Source organism: Sturnira hondurensis, unplaced genomic scaffold (genome assembly GCF_014824575.4).
Source record: "Sturnira hondurensis isolate 20B ecotype Veracruz unplaced genomic scaffold, ASM1482457v3 Scaffold0019006, whole genome shotgun sequence".
NCBI lineage: Eukaryota > Metazoa > Chordata > Mammalia > Chiroptera > Phyllostomidae > Sturnira > Sturnira hondurensis.
This window is the reverse complement of record NW_028091637.1, coordinates 1807959-1831874: the sequence shown is the minus strand read 5'-3', so window position 1 is coordinate 1831874 and position 23916 is coordinate 1807959. Positions and strand designations below refer to the sequence as shown.

Genomic DNA, 23916 nt, shown 5'->3' with positions numbered 1-23916 from the left:
CAGACACTGTCATAGGCACCAGAAGCACAGACGTGAGTAAGATAAATACAGAGATAAATACTCTGCCCATAGGGAATGCTCGGTCTAGTGAAGGAAAAGGACATAAAGATGTGCCACACACTGCAAAGTTTCTAGAGAAGTGTGTTCAGTTTAAAATTGATGGAGAGAGATGCAGGGACTTACCTTTTCCTTGAGAAAAAAATAGTCAAGGAAGACTTTCTTTTTTTATTTTATTTTATTTTTATTTTTATTTTTTAATATTTTTTTTATTTATCTTTAGAGGGGAAGGGGAGGAGAGAAGGAGAGAAACATCAATGTATGTTTCCCTCCCGTAAGTCCCCTGCTGGGAACTGGCCTGCAACCCAGGCATGTGCCCTGACTGGGACTCAAACCACGACCGTGTGGTTCGCAGGCCCATGCTCAATCCACTGAGCTACACCAGCCAGGGCAAGGATGACTTTCTTTAGACTTTCATTCCTTAAGGTAACCTTTCCTGGTGTGGGAAAACCTGCCGATCGCACCTTGATTCTGATTCATTGTTTTAAAATATATTTTATTGATTATGCTATTATACTTGTCCGAGTTTTTTCTCCTTTTATTTCCCTCCACCCTGCACAACCCCTCTACCAGGATACAAATAAAGAGGAAATAGAACCTAGTAAAAAAGTGTAATATTTAAGTTTAAGAAGATATTTTTATTAATTATCAACTTCCTTTTTGTAGATGTAATTATAGTGTATCACTCCTTTTTAAATACTCTATTCCAGTTAAAAAATGGGTCATTACTCCAGCTTCAAGGAGATCCTTCCTCTTTGCTCATACAAGAATGCAGGCATAGGTCTCATGGCATGAATGACCCTAGGATTCTCTCATTTTTTGCATTCATCTCTCTACATATTCCAATAAGATTTCTCCCTTTAAATGAAAGACAAGTACAGGTTTGTAAAATCCCCTCAGACTTGGAATGTAATTACGTGCATAGTGGCGACACATTTTAATAATGTAGATATATGACTACTCTTAATTGCTGGCTAGCTCTGAGTATGCAATGGCTATTCATAATAATAAACGATTGTATGCATTTTTGTGCTTACACCTAGTATTATAAATACTAGGTCCACTTCTTTAATTACCAAAATACTCCAAAACAAAGGTCACATTTGTCTGTTATGAAAATATTTACAATTGTCACTTTATATATGCCAGTCCTCCTCTCTCTCCCCCATCCCACACTCCACCCAACTCTCTTTCCACTCACCATCCATTCTTCATCCACCCATTTCACAAGTATTTACTGGGTTCTTACTGTGGATTGCACGCTAGACCCTGGAGATACAGGGGTAAATTCACCATGATATCTGCCTTCAAGAGTCATACAGACTTGTGAAGGAACAGGCAAATGTCAAGGACAGTCAGCACAGTCCTGAAGTACTCTGGAAGAAATGGTATCCAAATTTGGAGGTAAAAAATGGTAACATTTGTCAAATGGAAGAGGGAATTGAGCTAAAAAGAGAAATATATTCTGTAGGCTAATAATACAAGCCTAAAAAACATGTGTAGCTTCAGTCTTGTTCAAAGATGGCTGCCTCCTGCTGTCTTAGTATTTCTCTAAGAACTGTGATTTCTATAAGGCTCTCAACGGATCATCTTTGCTACCAAACTCTATTTCAATTAGGCTTAGACAGATCTAGCTGCGGTGTGCATGTGCGTGTTGGGGGGACTGTACACACTTTCTTTAGCCACTTTCCACGAGCAGAAGAAGAGATGGGGATGAAAAAGATCTTAGACTTGCTAGTTATGTTGTATATGGTCATTGAGCCCACAACGTGAATCAAGTATTGGATTAGGTAAGATTTATATTAATAGAACCTCTTTACCTGTACCACAAATCCTTTCAAGTACATCGGCTCAACTGTAAATGAGTTTTCCAGCACATACAGTTTTAACTGTGTGCTCTTGACTTTAAGGATCTCTACTTCTTTACCCTGTCTTCTAATTTGTTATACCCTTTCATTCTACTTTACTCCATTTAATATGCCTTATTTTAAATTTCATCTATTCTCATTTACTCTTGCCCTTACTATGATTTCTCGGTTATCCTCCATCCCCTAACTGACTTTCTATAATGGTTTAATAAAACTTTCTCTATTGTCCTGCAAGATTTCCCCTGAAATTTGCATCTTATAGAAGACCTGTTGTGAACTGCCAGAAATTGTGATAAAGGAGAGAATCAATGAACCCACGTTACTTATGGCCAGTAATAGGCCACACTCCTACTCCTCACTAAAACGCCATCTCATCTCTTACAAGGATGCTACCAAGCCTCAATACAGAGTTATGGTTTGGGATTCTAACTCTTCAATTAGAATTCCCCTCACCCATAACAGATAGGAAATCATCTAGTTGACAAAAGTCCATGCTCTTCATCAGTCTATTAATAAAAGAGCTTTGGTTATTAGGAAAATAGTCCTTAAAAACAATGAATACAAGCTGCATATCTACACTAAGAGTAAAAAAAATATTTTATTGCTTACATGTACAAGATGTTAATGAAAAGTAAAGGTCAGAAAAGAGTAGGTTTGGGATCTGGAGAGCTAGAAGTGATTACTTTTACTAGTAGAAACCCTTATTATTTATCCTCTACCCACAATTAGGTCACTTCCTGAATGCCCTGGGCATCCCCCAACCCCAACCCCAGCATGACTGTCTCTTCTTCCCCTGTCCCTAGACTTCCATCTTTCCCTCCATCACAATGCTGCCACCTGGTGTTCTCTTGTTTAGGAGTCCGGAGCCTGGTACACAATACTTGATCATGACCCCTTCTAGTGTCAGTCTACCTAACTCTTCCAGTTGACTGAGGGTGGAATGGGAGCTATTACTGGAGGCCTAGAGACTAATTACATTTGCTTCAAGGGGAAACATGAGATTATTGGAAAGTTGTGCGTGAAAAGCAACCATTGAATAACCAAAGCCTACCTATCAAAGTGTGCCTCTCTCTTCATCCAGAATCAAGTGTGTACACTGTTTCCTTGTCTTGGCCTTTTCCCTTCCTTTCTGCTTTCCCGGGCATGTCCATTTTGTGTATGAGTCCATCTGACTTGAGTCTATACCATCTCCTCAGTCGGTCCATGGCCCATCATCAGTGGACATCTTTCCCCATCTCTTCCTTAATGTTTTCCAGAACAAACATAATTGTCTTAGTTCATCTTTTCAAGCTTGGTTATACAAGTCCACAGGCCTCAGAAAATTCTATTCAGAGGCCACCCTAATCAAATCAGTCGTGTCAAGGGGAGAGTAAGGCCTGCATATTTCATTTGGAAAAGGAATTTCCCCAGAGAGGAGGATGGCTTGGCAGCCACTCTGAAAAGTGTAGAAGTTTCCTACATTTCCCAGTGATGGAGGCACTTAGGTTTCTAGAAAAGTAAGAGTGAAATCTCACATACATTATATAGTGTATGCATGTTAAACCTAAACACAACCCTTTGGAAATGTTTGCTTTCAATGCAATAGACAACTTATTTTGTGAAAATATTACAGAGATTAGAAAGACATTTATTTTTTTGAAACTTTAGAGAAGAAACAGGACATTTTTAGCCACTGAAAATACGTAGGACTTTGTTTCCTGAAGGCAACTCAAGGCAAGGGCAGTCTAACAATACTCTTCAGGGCTTAGGATTTTCAGAAACAGGGCCACTCATAATGTGACAGAAGTTATTTAGGAAATCTGTAGGCAGGGGAGAAATAAAGAAATTTTAACAATGGGCTTGGAAGCCAGAAATGTAAAATTATACCACAACTTGCATAGGAACCTACACACCTGTGGTATGTGACTCAGTGGGGTCACGTACCCTATTGTGTGATTCATACATAGAAATAGATAATGTACATTGTCCATCTTTCTATCAATATTTCTGTGCCAATATATGTGTGTGGCACAGAATTCAATCTAGCCGACACACTGACCCCTCGTTTGAAGGCTAATCTAAGTCATTGTCAAACAATCAACTGTTCAGTTTTCATTCTTGTATTCTTTGCTCAGCTCCCATGACGGTTACAAAAGCTGTTTTACCCAGAAACCGGTTGAATTGGCGATTCCCAACTAGACAAGCCCAGTCATCCGAGATATTTTTTTCCCCTTGCCTGCTATGTTTTATTGAATGACAGGGAGACAGAAAATCTGAGCCAGAAAAAACTATGGCTTATGCCCGATATTTACAACATTACTGCATACGCTTATCTCAAAGTCACATGGTCATATAAGAGCTGTATTTCCACAGAACACTGACTAGTTAACTATTCTGCTACTTTTAAAATCTATAATCATGCAGTCCATCACTTTCCTGATTAAGCTTTTTGTGGTTTTCCAAATGCTTCTTGAGGGTCCATAAACGACTCCTAGCTACTGTCCTTCCTGATCTATAGCACCTTCCTTGTCCCTCCTGACTGAGCATCTCTTAACTCCATCTTATACTCCTTTTTCTTCTGGGCCTTTGCACATGCTGTTAACTATGCCTGAGATACTCTTCCCTTCCATGTATCTGTTTAATTTCCAATCGTACTCACCTGCCCACTTACAGGGCACATCCTCAAAAATCCTTACCTAACCTCCCTGACCGCCCACTTTTTTCTTCCTTTCTGCATCTCAATGGATTATTGCAGCCATTGACCTACCTTTAAGTACAACCCTCCATTCTCTGAAAAGCTGTGAGGTCCATAAAGCCAAGAGCAATATCTGTCTTGATTGTTCACATATCCCTAGCCCCAAGAAGAATGCTTGACAAATGGGTGCTCAGTAAATATTTGTTAAATTAGGGTAAAATGAAAAAATGACTTCCAGATTAAGCTTTGATTTGAAAAATACGTGATAAACCACTTGGTTTTAGTTCGTGCTCTATTGCTGGGAACATGTAGTCAGAGGTTAAGAGGAGATTAATATTGATAGTTTATTTAGGGTAGACTCCTCATAGCTCTGCATCACAGACATTTCCAAAGCAAAATGTGTTAGTTTTTCTTTCCTCCAGAAGGAATGGTTGGGTTACAGGACACTAGCCATCAGAGATGCAAATTAAAACCACAATGAGATACCACTTCACACCAGTCAGAATGGCCATTACAAACAAATGAACAAACAACAAGTCTTGGAGAAGCTGTGGAGAAAAAGGAACCTTAGTGCACTGTGGTGGGAATGCAGACTGGTGCAGCCACTGTGGAAAACAGTGTGGAATTTCCTCAGAAAACTAAAAATGAAACTGCCTTTTGACTCAGCAATACCACTGTTGGAATTATACCCCAAGAATCCTGAAACACCAATTCAAAAGAACCTATGCACCCCAATGTTCATAAGCAGCACAATTTACAATAGCCAAGTGTTGGAAGCAACCTAGGTGCCCATTAGTAAATGAATGGATTAAAAAAACTGTGGTACATTTACACAATGGAATACTACATTGCAGGAAGAAAGAAGAACCCTTATACTTGACAACAGCATGGATGGAACTGGAAATCATTAGGCTAAGTGAAATAAGCCAGGTGGTAAAAGACAAATAGCATATGATCTGACCTATAAATGGGAACTAATCAACGAAACAAACAAGCAAGCAAAATACAACCAGAGACACTGAAATAAAGAACAAACTGATAGTAACCAGAGAGGAGGGGAGAGAAAGATAATAGGGGATAATAGGGTAAGCACCATCAAGAAACAAGTACAAAGACAATGTGGACAAAGCCAAAGTGGGTAGGTTCAAGGGTGGGAGACAGTGAGGCAGCGATGGGTGGGACAGGGGGCCATGGTGGGGTGAAAATGGAGACAAGTATACTTGAACAATAGTAAAAAAATCAAAAATAGCCCTGGCTGGTGTAGCCCAGTGGATTGAGCATGGGCCTGCAAACCACACGATCGCGGTTCGATTCCCAGTCAGGGCACGTGCCCGGGTTGCAGGCCAGTCCCCAGTTCCCAGCGGGGGACTCACGGGAGGCAACCATACATTGATATTTCTCTCCCTCCTTCCCTTCCCCTCTAAAGATAAATAAATAAAAAATCTTAAAAAAATCAAAAATAAATAGATAAATAAAGATCTATGTTATATAGTATAGGCACTAAAGAACATATCAATGACTCAATGTCAAAGGATTTCCCAGGAAATTTAACTTTTACTTATTACTTATTCTTTTAGCCTTTTCTTTTTTATTCTTATCTTTTAATTTTTTAATTTATTGGGGTGGCATTGATTAATAAAATATTTAGGTTTCAGGTGTACAGTTTTGTAATCCATCATCTGTATATGGTATTATTTGTTCACCACCCCAAGTCAAGTCCCCTTCCATGACCACGTATTCCCTCTTTACTCTCTTCTACCTCGCCCAAGCCAGGCAGAGAGTGATTCAGGGGAAGCTAATCAAACCCCTAGCTTCTCTTATAGGTGGCATTCATTAGTGCATTTGCCCTGGTTGATAGTACTGACTACCTTATAACCAGAAGCCCCACAAGCTTTTCCTCTGGTAACCAACATACTGTTGTCTGTGTCTACAAAGGTTTTATTTTTCTTTGCTTAATAGGATTTCTCAAGAAATGCTATACTTGAAAAGTATTGAAGTTCATCAAAGCTAATGTCTTTCTTCAGGCTCAAATTAATTAGGGTTTTTTCTTCTTTAGCTTTTTCCTTGAAGGTGAAGAGAAAGCTTTCCACTACATCGAAACTCTTGTGAGACTTTTATTGTCTTTTCAAAGCCACAACGCTGCCTTCTAGAAAAGATAAAATGCTGAGTGATTACCTTCATTGAAGAGAAAGAGGAGTGCATCATGACTGAGTGTCTCCCGGCAGACCTGACAGTTCTGAACCATCACCATTACTCAGATAGAGTACAAGGAACAAGACATGTATTTAAATTCTGAGCTTTCCTTTCCTGACATGAATTCCCAAATCAACAAGTCTCTGGAGAATAAATGAACTTTCTTTCTATGTTATCCAGCAATTTCAAGGGCTTCTGGGGGGAGAAACCATACCCTCTCTTTTGGGAAATAAGGCTTGTTTGTCAGTAAATGCTTGGGACCTAAATTTATACCATGAAGCATTTATTGAGAACTTACTCAATGAGAGTGTCACTGGATGGGTTGTTCAAGAAACAGACCCACAGGAAGTTGGTGTGCAGGACATGTGTCAGCAAGCCCTCTGAGTCAGCCCTGTGAAGGGAAGAAGAGGAAGTGGAGTGGGGAGAAGAAGTTGAGCCATGCTGCAGGTCCAAAGGTAGCCAACGTTGGATACTCTACAGCTTGAGTGGCCTGTTTTTGTTTTTTTTTTTTTACTCCTATGTTGGCCATTTGATATGGTCCTCCACAAAGGCCAGGAACCTTGGCAAGGCAGCTTCCGGCAGGTGAAACAATCACTAGAGGGCCTGGCAGTTGAAAGCTATCTATCTACAGCACTCCTGGAAGCTGAGCAACATGTCTGTCATTTTAGGGAGATTGGGCCGTGCATTGCAGGCAGGCGTTTTGTGTGTAATTCTGATCCTCTTCTCTAACCCTGGGCAATAAAATAAAAGAGACATACTGATTTTGCCTAATGCAATTTCACGTTAAAAACAGGAAGATATACCTAGGAGGACACATGGGATAAAGAAATCTTGAGACATAAGGAAAGGAGTAGTCACTAATTATGACCATGGCAATCAAGAAAAGCCTCCCAGAGGAAGTGCCAGGTGAGGAGACCATCTAGAGAGTATTTGTTGGTAGACCAATGGCCAAAGTTTGATAGTGACCTAGAGAGAGCAGGCGCACTTAGAGATGGAAGGAAAGAGTGGATGGAGCTGCTGAATATGGTAACAGAAATCCTTGAATAAAATCTTGAAGAGATTGGGAAAATGCCAAAAAAAAATCCAAAATGTTTCAATCATAATGTTAAAGCACCATGGCTTCAAATTGATGTTATATGGAAGTTTTATCAGATGGGTAATGTTTTAGTCATAGAAAGTGAAAGCTAAGAAAAAATGGAAGAATCTGACAGCATTGGCTCTGGTTTCCTCACGGTGTACTATGAATTGACGCTAAGTAACAGGCACACCCTTGATAGATGACACACTCCGTAAACACCCAAACCTCTATAAACCTTACACATCTGTGTTCCTTCTTTGACATCTGCAGGATCTTGCACTGGTAACCACACTTATTTCCACACCATCATTTCATGGATTAAGAAACCAAGACCCTAAGGGATATATGACATCCTTGAGGCTTTATGTCTATTTCACTTGAGCTCTAGATCATATTTTGATCATTTTAACTAACACTGTACAGATGTCTGATTGTTACAACTAGGCTGTAAATTAGTTATTAGTAGTATATTAGTGTATTAGTTAGTAGTGTATTAGTTATCTACGAATGTGCCTTAAAAAAACTATCCCAAACTTAGAAGCTTAAAACAACAATAAATGCTTAGCTTCTTACACAGTTGTGAATCTGAAACCTGGGAGTTGCTCAGTATGTGGGTTCTGACTTGGGGTCCCTCAGGATTTTTATGTATTGAATAAAATGTTGGTCATGGCTACAGGCATCTGAAGGCTTGACCCAAGTTGAAGGACAGACTTCCAAGGGGGCCGACTCACATGCCTGGGAATTTGATGCTGGCTGTTGGCCGGGGAGGTCTTTATCCCTCCCCATGTGTGCTTCTTCATAAGGTTTCATGACTTTCCTTAGAGCATGGAGTGTGTGATCCAAGACAGAAGAAGCCACTTTGCCTTGTAAGAACTAATCCTGAAAGTCACACTTGGTCATTTCAGCATTATCCTGTCAGTTACATAGGTTGTCCCTCTTCATTGTGGGAAGGGACTACATAAGAGTGACCATTGGGAAGCAGGAAACAATGGGAACAATTTGGGAGGCTGGCTTCCACTCATTAGGAAGGGGGCCACATTTCTTTCTTGTATTTCTCTATCAGAGCCCACCGCATAAGTTGGACTATCAGTGAGTTCTTTTTCTAGTTCTTCACGGATGGCCCTCCGATAGGTGTGAATTAATTTCCATATCCAGTTGACTCTTGAACAACAGGGGTTTGAACTGTGTGGGTCCACTTGTGCACAGATTTTCCCCCCAAAAAAAAACTATAAATGGATTTTTTCTTCCTTATGATTTTCTTAATAACATTTTTTTCTAGCTTACTTTATTTTAAGAATATAGTATATAATACATATACAAAAGATGTGTTAATTGACAGAGTCAACAGTGGACTATTAGTAGTTAAGTTTCGGGGGAGTTAAAAGTTATACAATACATGGATTTTCCTCTCTACAGGGGTGTCGGCACTGCTAATCCCTGCACTAAGAGTCAACTGTCATCAAAATGTGATAAAATTTTGTAAAATCTTTTGAACTTTAAGTGAATTAAACTATGGCCAGCATTGAAAAACAATGCAAAAGAGAATGCATATAAATAAAATTATACTTACATTAAACAGTTCTTTTAAAAAATGTGACTCAAAGAAGGATGATGATACTACCATGAAATTTTCATTTGCTTTATTCTATCAGTTCAATCCACCTTGCACCTAATTTCTTTTCCAGTCATCAGTGGAGAAGTCTAGATTTCTTATGAATTATATTTCATCAGCCTAGTTCCTGATAGTATACTAAGCATCAGTATTCATGAAAAAAAGAAGTATAAAGAAAAATGTGACCTTTTACTTCAAATACATAATCTGTGTATAGATTTTAAAGCACTTTCTTCATTGGAGACAGAGTAAATATTTATGTTTTTTATGATTTTTGTAATATTAAATATGAAATGGGAAGGTTATCTCCATATCAGAGTAGCAATGATAATGTCCATCTGCATAAAAACTCCCTACCACAAAGGTGAGTCTTTGTTTACCTATTGAAAACGCTTTCACAAGTGGCTGCGGGTAGCATTTCCCATACAAGGAAGGCCAGTTGATCAGATAGCAGCAAAACTAATGAAAAGCATCATGAAAGTGACAGCAAGATTAATTAAGTTCCTCCAGTTGTATTCACGTGTATCTGCGCAGCGTTCCTTTGGGGACTGCTTCAGTTAAATGGTATTCATGGTGACAAATACTGTAGATTTCCAGAACTGACATTTTTGAGTCAAGGGTAAAAAATCACATTCGGTCATTTTATCCACCAAAAGGATCAGAGATGAGCCCTTAGGATTATTAATATGTTTGGGCAAAGCCGAGATAGAAATGGAAAGATAATTAAAAGAATGTTGAAACTGTGCTGTTTTCTTTTTTCCTTATGTATTTCCTTTATGTGTCTTAGACATTTCTGGCAGAGGCAGCCAAACAAATTTCCATCTACTGTATTTGACTGCAGGCACAGAATTATGCACACTTGGAAACACTTTCAATTACTTCGTGAATTCCTGCAGCTTCGGGACAGAGATGCATTGTCTCTCTGCTCACTCTATACAGTTACTATCACAGTACATATAAAAGTGGAATGCCCATGACCTAAAGCATCCAAATTTACTAGAGCTGTACTCAATTTATCTTGAAGGATCTTTTTTTTTTTTAAATTTTAAAGCAAAAGAAGAACTTCAATATGTTTCTGTTTTCTTCTTCCATCTTGTTTGCGAGCACATTTGTGGTGAGTCTAGGGGCGGGGGGGTGGGTGGGGGCGGGGGCGCTGATTTTCACATTGCTGCCCAGAAACCATACATGAATTTTATTTTAAGAAAAATTGGAAATCTCTGGAGTGTGTAAGATCTTTCAACCTGCTATACAAGATGTATTAACTCATGTTATTCTGTCCCCAAATATCTTTGGAGCCCTATTATCACACGTCTGTCTTTGGAAGCACTTTGACGCTCATTTAGGGATTCATTTAGCAAACACTTCCTATGTTACCTGTTAAGTAGAATGCAAGTCCTTTCAGCTGGAATGTGAGATCACATCCAACATGGCTGCTGTGTTTTCGGTTTTCACTTTACTTGGTATGAAAATTGTTTATGAAAATTACGTTTAAATACTCTAACTTGTGCTTGGCCTCCCAGAGATGTCATTCACAATCCCACCTTCGTTTTATGTTGTTGGACAACTTTTTCTGCATTTTATCAATCTGGGCGAGTGTTAAAAGACCAAGCTTGAGTTCCAGTCCTTTGCTGCTGTTTTCCCAGTTTGCCTGAAAGCCATCTTACTTTTCATTTCTTACCAAACCTTTATCTACATTTCCTAGATTATTCACTTGTCATTTACTTTATATCACCTTTGTTTTTCCTTACATTTTGGGTGTGTGCTTCATCTCTTTAAATATAGGACAGATGCTTTGAGGAGCAGAGTGAGGGCTCAGAAAGAGTTCGGTGCCTTTTCATGTAGCTTCACCTTCTCTTCTTACCCTCCTCCCTCACTCCCTCTTCCTCCAGCTCTTCCTCCGTTTTATTTCTGCCAGTAATGATAATAGTTATAATAATTCAACTTCCTATGAGTGAGGCACCAAACTAGGTGGTCTAGAACTACTAACAACAGGTCAGAGTTGACTTGATAAAACACTAGACAAAATATAAACAACTTCCTGAAGGGCTTTGGCGAAAAAAAGTAAAGAAAGGGAGGCAAGACAGGGAGATAACCTGAAAGGCTTCAGAAAGGAAGCTTGTGGGGCTTCTGGTTATAAGGTAGTCAGTACTATCAACCAGGGCAAATGCGTTAATGGATGCCACCTATAACAGAAGCTAGGGGTTTGATTAGCTTCCCCTGAATCACTCTCTGCCTCAACTTCCTGTTCTTGACTCTGGTGCTTGGCTTCCATATTGGCCTCCTGACCTGCTCCACCTGCAAAATTTCTGAGCTGTCTCTTGCCTAATGGCTAATGAGCCCTTTGGCTCCTGGCTGGTCTTTCCTCAGAGCTTTGGGATTTCTTACTCTATCCTAAGATCACTCTTGACATCTCTTCCTTGTCCATGTAATTCTGATTCTTGTCTCCAACCATAGCAAATGTTGCTGCTTCCTAAATCATGGACAATGTCTTATGTTAATGGCATATTCTAGTCACTAACCCAATATGCCATGTTCCTGGTTCTTGGCATGCATTTCTGCAGTGTTCTGGGGTATATTAAAACATTCAAGGGATTAACATTTATATAACTTGTACCATGACTCTGAAGGGCCTTTATTCTTCTTGGGGGATATTGAAAATTTGAACTGGTCATTGAAATGCAACCTGGTTAATATTGTGATAGAGTTATACAAAGAATGTTTGGCAGGTTATTAAAGGAACACATGAGCCATATATAAGCCCAGGGAAGACTTATTAGAAAGCAAAATAGCTGAGTACTTTAAGGTGATATATCTGTAACTATTTAGGCTAATAATGGAGAATATCTCACATTAATTCTATTGAGGGAAAAGAAGCATTAAACTTCAACTTATGAGTGAATGAGATAAAGGATGTTTTAGGTTGTTTCCCCTGCACCAGAGAAAGGTGAAAAAGGTTCCAAATCCTACTGGACCAGTAGGAATATGGAAACCCCTAGAAGGAAGCTCCTTGTAGTCAGAGATTTCTGTAATATTATAGATGTACCTCCAGCACCTAGATGAGTACTTTACAATACTATTGAGTATCTAATAACTATTTTTTCATTGAGGAAACATGCCTAGGCTTAGGTCATAGCCAGCTTTAAGGTAAGAAATTCTAAGCAGGCTCTCAGTGCTAATTATTAAATATTTTAAAAGAACCCCTATTAACTATCATAACAGATAGAACCCCGTAGAGAAGAAAATTATTAGATGTCTTTAAAGTCATGGAAATTTAGATAGATAGAATTTTGGAATATTTTAGAATTCCTAGGGTTTTATTTTTATCAAGATATTAGCATATTTGGGGGGAGCAATTAATTTATTTAGACTAAAGTATCTAGGCATTAATTTCAATGGGAGCTTCAGGTGAGAATCTGAAAACAAAAGATTTATAAGTTTATAGCAGTGTCTACACAATCTAAAAACAATTCTGACCAAAACAGTACACAGATCAATTAAATTGGGCATTTGTTCTCATATAAAACAAATTACTTGTATCTCCACTTTTCAAACTTTTCATAGCAGATGGCGGTATATCAGTCAGAGGCAAACTCATACCTAAAATAAATAGCATTTCATAAAATGCCATTCATATGTCAACAAATATTTATTCAACAAATTATTATTCTTTCAACAAATATTCAGTCACCAAATACCCATATACTTGGCCTCTTGCTTATAATGTGCCAGGGCTCAGTGTTAACCCCCTTGCCTCTCCATTTCCATCTATACTTCCTGGAAGACATCATCTGACCACATGAATGTAATCACCATCTACGAATTGATGGCCTCAAAATTTAAATATAAAACCCCAAATTCGCCCCTGAACGTCAGACCCATATATTCAATCTGCTATGGAACATGTCCACCTGAATATGTAATAGGTATCTCAAATTAAATATACCCCACATTGACTACTTCTTTTTTCAAAAAAATATTTTATTTATTTATTTATTTTTAGGTAGGGGCAAGGAGGGAGAAAGAGAAGGAAACATCAATATGTGGTTGCCTCTTGAGTGCCTCCACCTGGGAACCTGGCCTGCAACCCAGGCATATGTCCTAGACTGAGTTGAACTGGAGACCCTTTGGCAACCCTTTGGTTCACAGGCTGACACTCAATCCACTGAGCCACACCAGCCAGGGCACACTGACTACATCTTAACCCCCAGCCAGGCATGTTCTCCCACTGTCTTCTCCATATCAGCTAGAGGAAATCTCTTCCCTTGCTCTTTTTCATTCTTCCCCCACCTATCCAACCCATCAGAAATCTTATTGACCTGTTTTGACCTATGTATAGATAGACCCCAACCACGCGTTACCACCTTTTCTGTTCTTACCTTGTCCAAGCCACCAAATCTTTTCTAGATGATTACAAAGGCTACCTAAACGGTCACCTTGTCTCTGTCCTTGTTTCCTTTAGTCCATTCTCCATACATCAGTCATAGTGAAGCTATGCAAAAGTAAATATGCAAAATCATGCTACTCCATCCTATATAAATCAGAATAAAAGTCAAAGTCCTTACACTATGGCCTACAAAATCCCACTCTGTTAGGCTCCATGTGACCCATTTGACTTCAACTCTTATCTACTCTTCAGTACTGACTCTTCTGTAGCGCACTCACCTTGCAGCTCATCCTGGTACCCCACAGGCGTGTCTCTCATTGCCCTTTGCACTGTGCTCTTTATCCAGCACCTAGAACAATGGAAGGCACAAAGCAGGCATTCGAAAGTTACTGAACTTATTCAGTAAATATTGAATGAATAGGTTAATAATGGATTCATTGCTAAAATACCAATTTGTATGAGGTCATGGAGATAAAAGAGCATCCATCGTTTTTTACTTAGGAGGCAAGCAAGTAGGGTAAAATTCCCACACTACATCCAAGTGCTAGAGTAGGAATTAGTGTAGGTTGCTAAAAGAATTGTTGTTTGCTCTATAAAAAAAATAGAAGCAGCACCTCTTCAGCCTCGGGTTAGAAAAGGTTAGAAAAGTGCTTCAGAGAGGTAATACTTGAACAGAGAACCAAGGTTGAACAGGGGCTGTCCAGGTAATGAAAGCAGGTAAGAGGAAGTACAGTCTTTAGGAGAACTATAGTCATGCAATAGGACTACAGTGAAGAGTGGGAAAAACGAAGAATTCACAACTGGAGGAGTAATCAGGGACCTAATTGTGAAAGGTCATCTACACCCTGGTAGGTGAGATAGAGCGACACTGGTGATTACTAAGGGAGTGACTTGATCATCTCTGCTTTAAAGAGATCATAATGGATCTGATATGGGGAATAGGTTGGCCTTGAGCAAGCCTGGAGTCAGGAACATTGGACAGCATTTTATTGCCGTGATACAAGAGATGAATCTGAGGCGTGGAGGAGTCAATGCAAAACAACTGGGTCACGCTAACTCAAGCTCAGTTACTGCTGCATACAGCTACAAGAACTGGAAAGGGCAGTAAGCTCACAGACTGTGGCCTGCTATCCCACCTGGCCTCTCTCTGTATGGCATGGAATTTAGGAACAGCTGCCGCTAAGCATGGACAAATTCAACTCTTGTAAATACTTTGCATAAGACACCATCAACCTCAAAGAATTGAAGGCAGGCACACAGAGAAGTGTGATGTTTTACACACAATCTGGTTGTACGCAGTATGCTCATTCATTCTTTCACAAATATTTATTGAGTAGCAACAAATGCCAGATACTTTTCTAAGAACTGTGGATACAACAGTGAACAACAAACAAACATCTCTGCCGTCGTGGGGAATATTTTACAGGGAAGAGTGACCAAAATAAACAGAAGTCTGTAGTTGTGTATCAGATGGTGGTAACTGATGGAGCATTCTAAGGGAAGAGAGGAGGGTAGGAGATGACGGGGAGGGACCAAGGCAGTCTGCAACTGTGGACAGAGAGAGCTCAAGCCTGTGAGCAAGACTTGAAGGAGATGAGGGACCCAGAAGGGTGGCTATCTGGATATGTGAGCAGAGGGGAAATTCACATGTTACCACAGTTCTTTTCTTATCACTTAGACTTTTCATTTTATATTTATTGAAGTTTTAACCCCAAACGTATAACAGGTTTTAGGGCATCCTTTGTTTTAATAGTGAAAGAGATCGTTTTATCTGGACAGAATGACCTGATGCCTCCTCAGAATCTTCCCCCTTCTAAAACCTCCTCAGTAACGGATAAAGGCCAGGCGTGCTGTGGTTCAAGGTCCTTCCCTGGATGCTGCTGGGGCCGGTCCTTCAGCCTACGCATGGGAACGTCTCTCAGGCACAGATGCCACATCTACAACCGCGTGTCCAGCTCTGCTATCATTTGGATGCTGCTCTGTTTCAAAATAAAAATAGTTGCATTAAAAAAATGTCTAAATATAAGATGTACAAATAATTTTAGTGAAATGATACAGACTGTGAAATTAAAATTAAAATCGCTTGTTTTCCATTCGGAGATAAGCAATGTTTGTATCAGAGGCCTTGACATTCCAGATAATCCTTCCTTGGAGGGTGGGGGAGGGGCACCCATCTTTACATAAACAGGATACTTTCCTTTTTTTTTGGCTGAACAGAATTCCATTGTTCAGATGTAACACTAGTTGCCTCTTGGATGCCCTGTTCTTTCAGAGGCTACACACTGCTCTTGCAGGCATGCTCCCCTATTGACCAGGCAGGGGTTGGAATTGCCCATCACCAGACACTCTCAGATTGTATACTTGTGACCTATATAGATATATTTTTTCTGAAGCATGTATTGACATAATGTAATTGGGGAAGAAATTTACTCTAGCTATTATAAATGGGGAGTTTATAATTTATTTCTTTGAGTAAAGAAACCTGCTTGGGACTTCAACATTAATTCAACATACCAATAGTAAGAGAACTGTTCTTTACTGACCATGTCATTGAAAAAGTTGCTAAAGTCTCAGAGCCTCAAGTTCATCTGTGACATTGATAATATCCACATTTCTATACCTCAGTTTGTGAGAGCGATGACATAAGTGAATGTATCTTATAACTGCAAATGCCACGCAAGGGTGTTATTAATTATTAAGACAATCCTTGAGTGCCTCAAATCTCCTGTTTTAAACTCCAGTCTAAGCGCCTGCATCTCCTAACTACAGGAACTCAAAAGGACCAAAAATTCTAACATTAAACTGCAGTGCCCCCTAGCCCAAGTAGGAGGTCAAGGCAGCTGATGAGTTTCAAGAATAAGCTCCACCACAGATGGTTCTTCTGCCTGAGGGAAGGGCCATTAATTGGGCTTTTGGATGGTTTCCATCTGTCCAAAAGGAAAAACACTTACGTGTTTCTTCAATATTTTCCTGTAGCATTATTTTTATTTTTAACTTTATAGAAGGAGTAAAAAAGTAAATATTCTTTGCTATTTAAATTTTCTTCCTCCAAATGGCTTTACACGAAGAGTCTCGTTTCTAAAAAAAACATCGCCAAGACTCACTGTAACGTTTCTGATTTATACATGATTACCTATTCACATTCACCAAACTCTGTGACTGATCGCCAGAGAGACTACTGGTCATAGTGTTCCTTTCAGGAAGAGGGAATTGAGGGGTAAGCTTTTTTTGTAAGAATATGTAGCAAGCTGTTATTGCTAGGAACTTCAGTCCTCTAGTTCCAATAATATGCTTTAAATCCATCAACAGATACAGAATTGTTGAAGAAAAGACTCTTAGATTTTTTAATAATAAAATGTAGAAATATTTGCTAACAGGGCTTATAAACACTCATATTAAACATATATGGGTGGAAGAAGGTAGAGGAGGATGAAGGGTGATGGATGAAGGCTAGATTGGGGCGGTGAGCACACAATACAGTGTACAGATGATGTGTTGTGGAATGGTTTGCCTGAAATCTGTATAATTTTGTTAACCATTGTCACCTCAATACCTTCATAGAAAGGAAAAAAATATCAATTGCTTTCTTTTATAGGCTACAGTTCTTTATCTTCATTTCTTCCTTTCATAAATTTTTGTAGAAGTTTTTAAGTTTAAATGGTCCGAAAAAGTGAGGAGTTGAAAAAGTGAGGCGTCCTTAAGAAACTGAACTTCCTCTGTGGGCTTATAGTCCATGCTGAGCATTTAAGTATTAATCAGCAAGCTTTCAGGGATTTCTTTCTAACATCCTTTTCTATGTAAGAGAAAAACTGCAATTCATTAGACCATTGGAGGAGCCAGAGGCTTTGCTAAGCTTTGCCTTTCTTGACTGTTCATCGCAAATTTAATGGGAGTGTGTGTGTGCATTCTTCTAGGTTATACTGGTGATTAGACTGCAATTTTGACACAATCTTGGTTGCCTTTCAGGTTAAATGCCTCTCCCATTTAGGGGCCAAAGATCATTTCGGCTCCAGTGTCCTTTCTACTACCCACTAAGGGAGGCAGCAAATGTGATCCTGTGAGACTGGGAGGAGACTTTCATTACCAGTTATTTCTCTTTACATTTGTCTAATCCACCTAGGTCAAGAAATAAAAAATAAGTCTTCACCAACTTCAGCTCTCCAGGATCTGAGCACTCCTAAGTGAAAAACCCAATTTCCCTAGCAATGATCCCGTGAATCTTTTATTCCTCTTGGGTGTAAACATCACAAACGAGAAACCCTCAAGCCCATGGCAAAGGGGAATGCAGGCACAGGAGACAGCATTCCTCCACCCACTGCCTTTTTAACTTGGTAGGGGAGGCTAAATTTTGGCGAGGATGATGACATTCACGGGAGGGGAGGGATAGAAGTGTGTCTAATTACACGTTAATGGCAGACCTCCCCTTAGCCCCGTCCCTTCCCTCACGCCGGTGAATATCCCCCGTGTGCATCCGGAGACCCTTCTCTCTTTAAGAGCCTCCCGCTCCCCTCACTCCGCCCCCTCCGGGTCTCTGGGCTCGTCAAAGCTTCCCGAGAGCCATGGTTGGTCCAGGCCGGCCATCGGAGCACCTCCTGGAGCCGCTGCTCACCGCGGGTGGGGTGTGGCGGGGTGGGGGCGTCTGTTTGTAGTACTCTCAGTCCTGATGTCACAGGCGCGGCAAGGACATCGCAAGGAGGAGTCGGATTACAGTAAGGATGGGCAGTGCAGCAGGCAGCCGGAGCGCACGCTCCTGCCGCCCGCGATCGTAGCCCGGGAACGGCAGCCTGCGAGGCGCTCAGCCGGCCGAGGACGCACGCTCGGCGCTCGGCGCTCGCTGCTCTCCACGCCGGGGACGTTGCCGCCGCGACTGTAGCATGAAACGGCTCTGCCCTGCGTGTCAGCCGTGGGTGCGAGCTGATGCTGAAGACACTGCGGTGGGGTTCCTGCTGTCCGATTAATGAGAAACATAATGTATTTTGGTGAGTGCTAACTCTGATGGTGTGATGCTGGGAGTGCCCAGAGCTTCATCGGTACAGACAAGCCCTTAAAAAAAAAATCTTTAAACCACGGGGTTCTATTTACATTAAACCTACCTCTAGTTGGGCTACTGGAGGACCAGGCTGGTGCAGCCTTCAGCGCTTCCTTTGTGCCACCGTTGTGGCTGTGTATTAGTCGTGGGTGAGTTTGAGTTGGAAAAGAAGAGAGACAGGGGTCGGGGTGGATAAACTTTACCTTGATTTGTCTGCATGAAGTTGGCTTTTTTTAGCTAAGTGGAGGAGAAATGGTGCGGCGTGGGAAGTCATGGGCTAACTTAATGGAATGTAAAACAAAGTTCTTATACTCCCGATGTTGTGAAAGCTCAGTCGATATCAGGGTTTCATCAAGCATTTCGGGTTTTCGCTAAGTCTGAGGCAGAAAGGGAAGACATCCTTTGGTGTGCAGTGGTTAAGCAGCCGAGAAGACTCCTCTGTACCATCCCCACTTTGCCGTCTAGCTAGAGCAGCCTAGCACAAGGTGCACATTATTTTAAACCTTCAGAGGTCTCGGAGCTGTTAAATCGTTGTGCTGAGTAGTTGGGTGGAAGCCTCCCGTAGGTTTTCAGCTGAGCTGCCTGCGTTGCCAGAAAACGTGTTGAGGCTTATATCTGGGCTCTTGGTGGAGCACTGTAAGCAGGCGGGGAGCTGTGCGTTTTCACTGTAACGCTGCAACTTACTGCTAGGAGAAAAAGGCAAAACCCCTTCACTACATAAGAAGCCACGGATTGGGGCCGAACATCCTTTCCTCCCTGAAGTTATGCTTCCCTTCTGTGAGTTCCATCCGGCGTCATCATCTAAGAGCATCTATCTGATATTAAAAGGTTTGTGACAGCGACCGGAGAGGGACTAGGGAGGGATTCCAAGAGGCAAATGTTCTGGGTGATTTCTTGGTGAGCTTTAAATGAGAAGTCTAGAGTCATTTTTCAGATTGAAGAAATATTTAGATAAATGCACTTGGGGCAGTGTTAGTTTCTTGGGTGTTTATTTCTGTGTGTACTGTTTGCTTTGCTTTGTTTTCCTGAGCCTTTGAAACATTTGTGAAAGTATGGAAGAAGCACAAGTTAAAAAAGCCAAATGCCTTTAGTTGTCTTGACAGCAGTGTGATCTCCCTATAATTGGTGTCTTATTAGAAAAGAGGTCTTAAAATAACTAAAATTGACTTAGAAAAGACAATCTTCATTTCATAGCCCAATTTAAGCAAAATCCAGAGTTAAACAACACCCTTTTCCAGGGGTTAACCATGGGGGTAGTTACCTTGTTTGTCACCACTTAATAAAATACCAATCGATTATTGTTTATCACAAATCTGTTTTTGAGAAATGGAAAAGCTTGTGAAGATAATACGTCTTTTGGACAAAAGAACATTTTGAAATCTGTAATGACGTCTGAGGGGTGGAAAGTAGATTGTAATTTTACTTAAAGTTTGCAGCCTCTCCCAACAATTTCTTCCGAGGTTGCGGTGAGGAGGTAGCGTTCACCAGAGTACTGGGATAGTCTAAAAGAGCCAGTCAAAGCCCATCCCTGCTGTACTGAATTATCATGGGTGTATGGGAGGGATGTTCACTGGGCTAGCTCATGTTAGCAACTGTATGGTAGTCCAGCGTCTTGTAAAGCAGGGTGATTCAGAAGGCAGTTAGTTTCACGGTGTAATGCAAGTTTTCAGTAGTCCACACTGAAATGCGATGTCCTACTTCAAATGAAGCAGTAGTCTTTTAAAGGCAAGACTAAAGTTGCCCTCTGTGTCATGAGCATGGTTCAGTCGCCCTATCATTCCAGCGTGAGAGATGTTTTTCTCTTCCCGGAGGACATCGTGTGGGCTCAGGAATGCCGTTTCTTTCAGGTTATGCTATGCAGCCCCTTTCTCGGGCTGTTAGGCATCCAGAACTTGGAGAGCCCACCTGTCTCTAATAAAATGTATGGCACGAGAGCGAGGGCCAGAAGCATTGAGCAGTGCAACCCAGGCACACGAAGATTTAACAGCTTTGTAGTGTTCGCGCATCCCTAAAACTATGCCAGTATGTATATATATATATGTGTGTGTGTGTGTTTATGTGTTAATATTTATGTGTGTGTCTAGAATTTTCGCTATTTCGGGTAATTTTTCAGAACCGTGCTTTTTACTTTGCCTGTTACTTTCCCTTCAGTTTTCAACTGCAAGCGATTTATTGAGTCAGGGAGAACAGGGACAAAGGGAAAGCCGGGCTGCATTTTGGGGCTTTTCTGGTGCTTTGTGGGAATGGGGTAGAAGAGTCAGAATTCTTTTATTTGTGCCCAGAGCAGGGAGTGATGAAGAGCGTGATGATACTCTAATATGTAATGAATAGCTATGCAAGGAGGATATTTACTTCGCTTATACATAATCCAATGTGTCTGTGTCGCACCGCCTCCGCGCCCCCCAAACGTAACCGAAGAGTTATTGCCTGAACAGGCTGGCTCAGCCTCTCCGTGTGCCTTCTGACCCGAGGGACTGGGCAGTTGGACCCTGTCCTTGCTCAGTGGGAGTCAGCTGTTTGCAGGGAAGTTGGTGGAGTAGGTAATATTTCCAGTTCTCAAGTCTAGCTCATGTTTTGAGTGTGCTGTCTCAGACTCACATGACTAATGGACTCTTTTAATGGCGTAAGCCTCACTCTTATCTCCTACTGAGATTTCAGGGCAGTGTTTTCGATAATTGTTCATTGGTACTTACTGCGAAGTGATTTAGGAGTTTGCTGTTCAGTCACCCCGGATACTTTTGTTACTTCTTCTATTGATCTTGCATTCATTACTTAGAGTTGAAAATAAGGTTCATGTGAGAGAAAGAAGCAAGGACTATCCCAGTCAGCAGCAACCTGATGGGGATTTACTGTTAATGCAAGGGAGAGTAATATATGCTCATGAAGTTATCCTCTCCACCCCCATAAATATTTTACATAGTTAGAAATTCCATGTGTCAAGGATGACTAGCCATTAAAGATTTATCCAGGAATAAAAGCAAAGCAGTTGGGAGACTTGTCCCCCAGATGAAGGAAGAGTGGCCATGGGTGGTTGTCAGCACAGCAGACGCGAACTGCCGGGTTACAGTTTGGTTAAGAGGAGCGTGCTGGTATAAAGGGCAGGTGCTTTGCTTTAGTGCATTCTGCATATTTCTCAGAGCTTGGCAGAAGGTTGTCCCCAGGTACTGTCTCCATCAGTAAGCACCTTCTGTCTGACTCATCTCCCCCTTTCCATGTGGCCCAACACTTTTCTCCACTGCTGGAGCCGTGAGTAGTGGCCACGGGTCATGTCAACCTCAGAAATTGTGTGTGGTTGGCCAGAGAGGTTCCATGTCCCAGCCCTCTGCCATCAGGAGAGAACATGGGAGGCTGATTGCTCTGAGGATGTTCTTGGTGGCCAAAATTCAGGACATTATTAGGCCCTGAGTCAACCACATGAAGAAAGAAATGATAAAAGAAATGATACGCCTTAAAAAAATGAGCAGAACTGAGAGACAAATCTTAGAGCTCACGCTAAATGCTCCTAATAATGGCATATTGATTAAACCTGGAGAAAAGGGTGGGCAAAATTTAGGTGTGAGTGAGCCAGTCAAGTTCAGCTTAGATCCTCTGTCTTCCTTAAAAATGCCTAAGAAAAATAGGAAAAACACTTAGTAGTGTGTCTGTCAATAACAAGAAATACTTAATTGACAAAGCCTTTAATACAATAGCTAGGACAAATGTAGTAGGACAATTATGGACCAGAAACCTATTTCCCTGCCTGTAATAAACATGCCTGTATGTTGTTAAAAGAAGGACTTTTGTTTTTCCCTTGGGATGTTTAGAACATTCTTAAGTCAGCATTTACACTTTTGGTTTTGGCTGGACCATCAAGTTTCACCTCTAAAGCAGTATGTTAGAAAAACAGGTAAGTGGCAAGGTTATGAGTAAGGAAACGAGCAGGAATCAGCAGGCAGCAGAGGAGCACATTCCTATTTTTTTGTGTTTTCAGTGGAAACATTTAACTTGTCCTAATTAGTATGTACTGAGTGATCTATTATGGGGAATTAGGTCCATTTGAGTCTTCTAAACACCCTGGAGGTGTTTCTGTCTTCCTGAGGCTGACCCGGGGACAGAATAATTCAGGAAGAAATTTTTGAGTCCAGATTCCCCTGTTTTAAAGTTTGAAGTTGTTGCCATGATGTTTTATTACGAATGAATCTAAACAACATATAATAAATTACTATATAACAGGTGTGGAAAATGTGACAGGTGAATACTGGCAGAAAGGAAAATATGCAGGAACCGGAAATCAAAAAGTATTTCAAAAACCATAGTTTTCTCCCTTAAGGCCACTCTCTATTAAACTTACATGAAGTTCTCATTTTAGGGAACCAAATTCCAAATTTCATCACTAAGTCAGTCATATGGATTCCTCATTAATTTACATCCTTAAATTTTGAGCTAAACTTTTCCTGTTGTTTTTTTTTTTAAAGAACCTTCTTAGTTGCTTTAATTATATGGAAATGAGATAGGTTTATTTAAGGAATAACTCCCAAAATTCATGAGATAATGACAACTTGCAAACTTACCCTTTTGTGGGTGGTATAATTATTCCAAAAAACAAATGGAAAATTCAAATTAGTGGTTTCTGATTTCCACTCCAGAAGATGTGGCCACAGCTGCTTTTGACCGAATCTCCCTCGATAAGGCGTGTTGGCTTGTGTGTGTGTGATTAACACTGGATTGGTGAATGGTACCTTGCTATAGAAGTCCTCAACTATTACCCCTCATTCACTTCTTTTGTATATTCCTAAATCTTTTCACATTGCTTGAGAGGTAAAACATTAAGTATTGAGTTAATAAGAGGCAAATTAAATCATTTTTTGAGCACAGCTGGCTTTTAAGTTTAACAGCCATGTCGTACATTAGAGGTTTTTAAAGTCATATCATAAGAATAATTTTCAAGGCTTTACCTGCTTAAGAAAGGGTGATGTTTGTATGAGCGGAAACCTATTTCTATTTTGACCTTAAGGAAAAGATGTTTCCATTTGTTTTACACT

General features: G+C 40.5%; 1 protein-coding gene across 1 annotated transcript in view; it reads left to right on the top strand.

The window, feature by feature from the left end:
• Positions 1 to 18403: 18403 nt before the first annotated feature.
• ZNF385D (zinc finger protein 385D) overlaps positions 18404 to 23916 on the top strand; it is a 276420-nt gene continuing 270907 nt past the window's right edge. Inside the window, exon 1 of the mRNA XM_037070755.1 lies at positions 18404 to 18845. Coding sequence (XP_036926650.1) covers positions 18824 to 18845 — 22 coding nt within the window. The 5' untranslated portion in view covers positions 18404 to 18823. The remainder of the gene's footprint in view (positions 18846 to 23916) is intronic.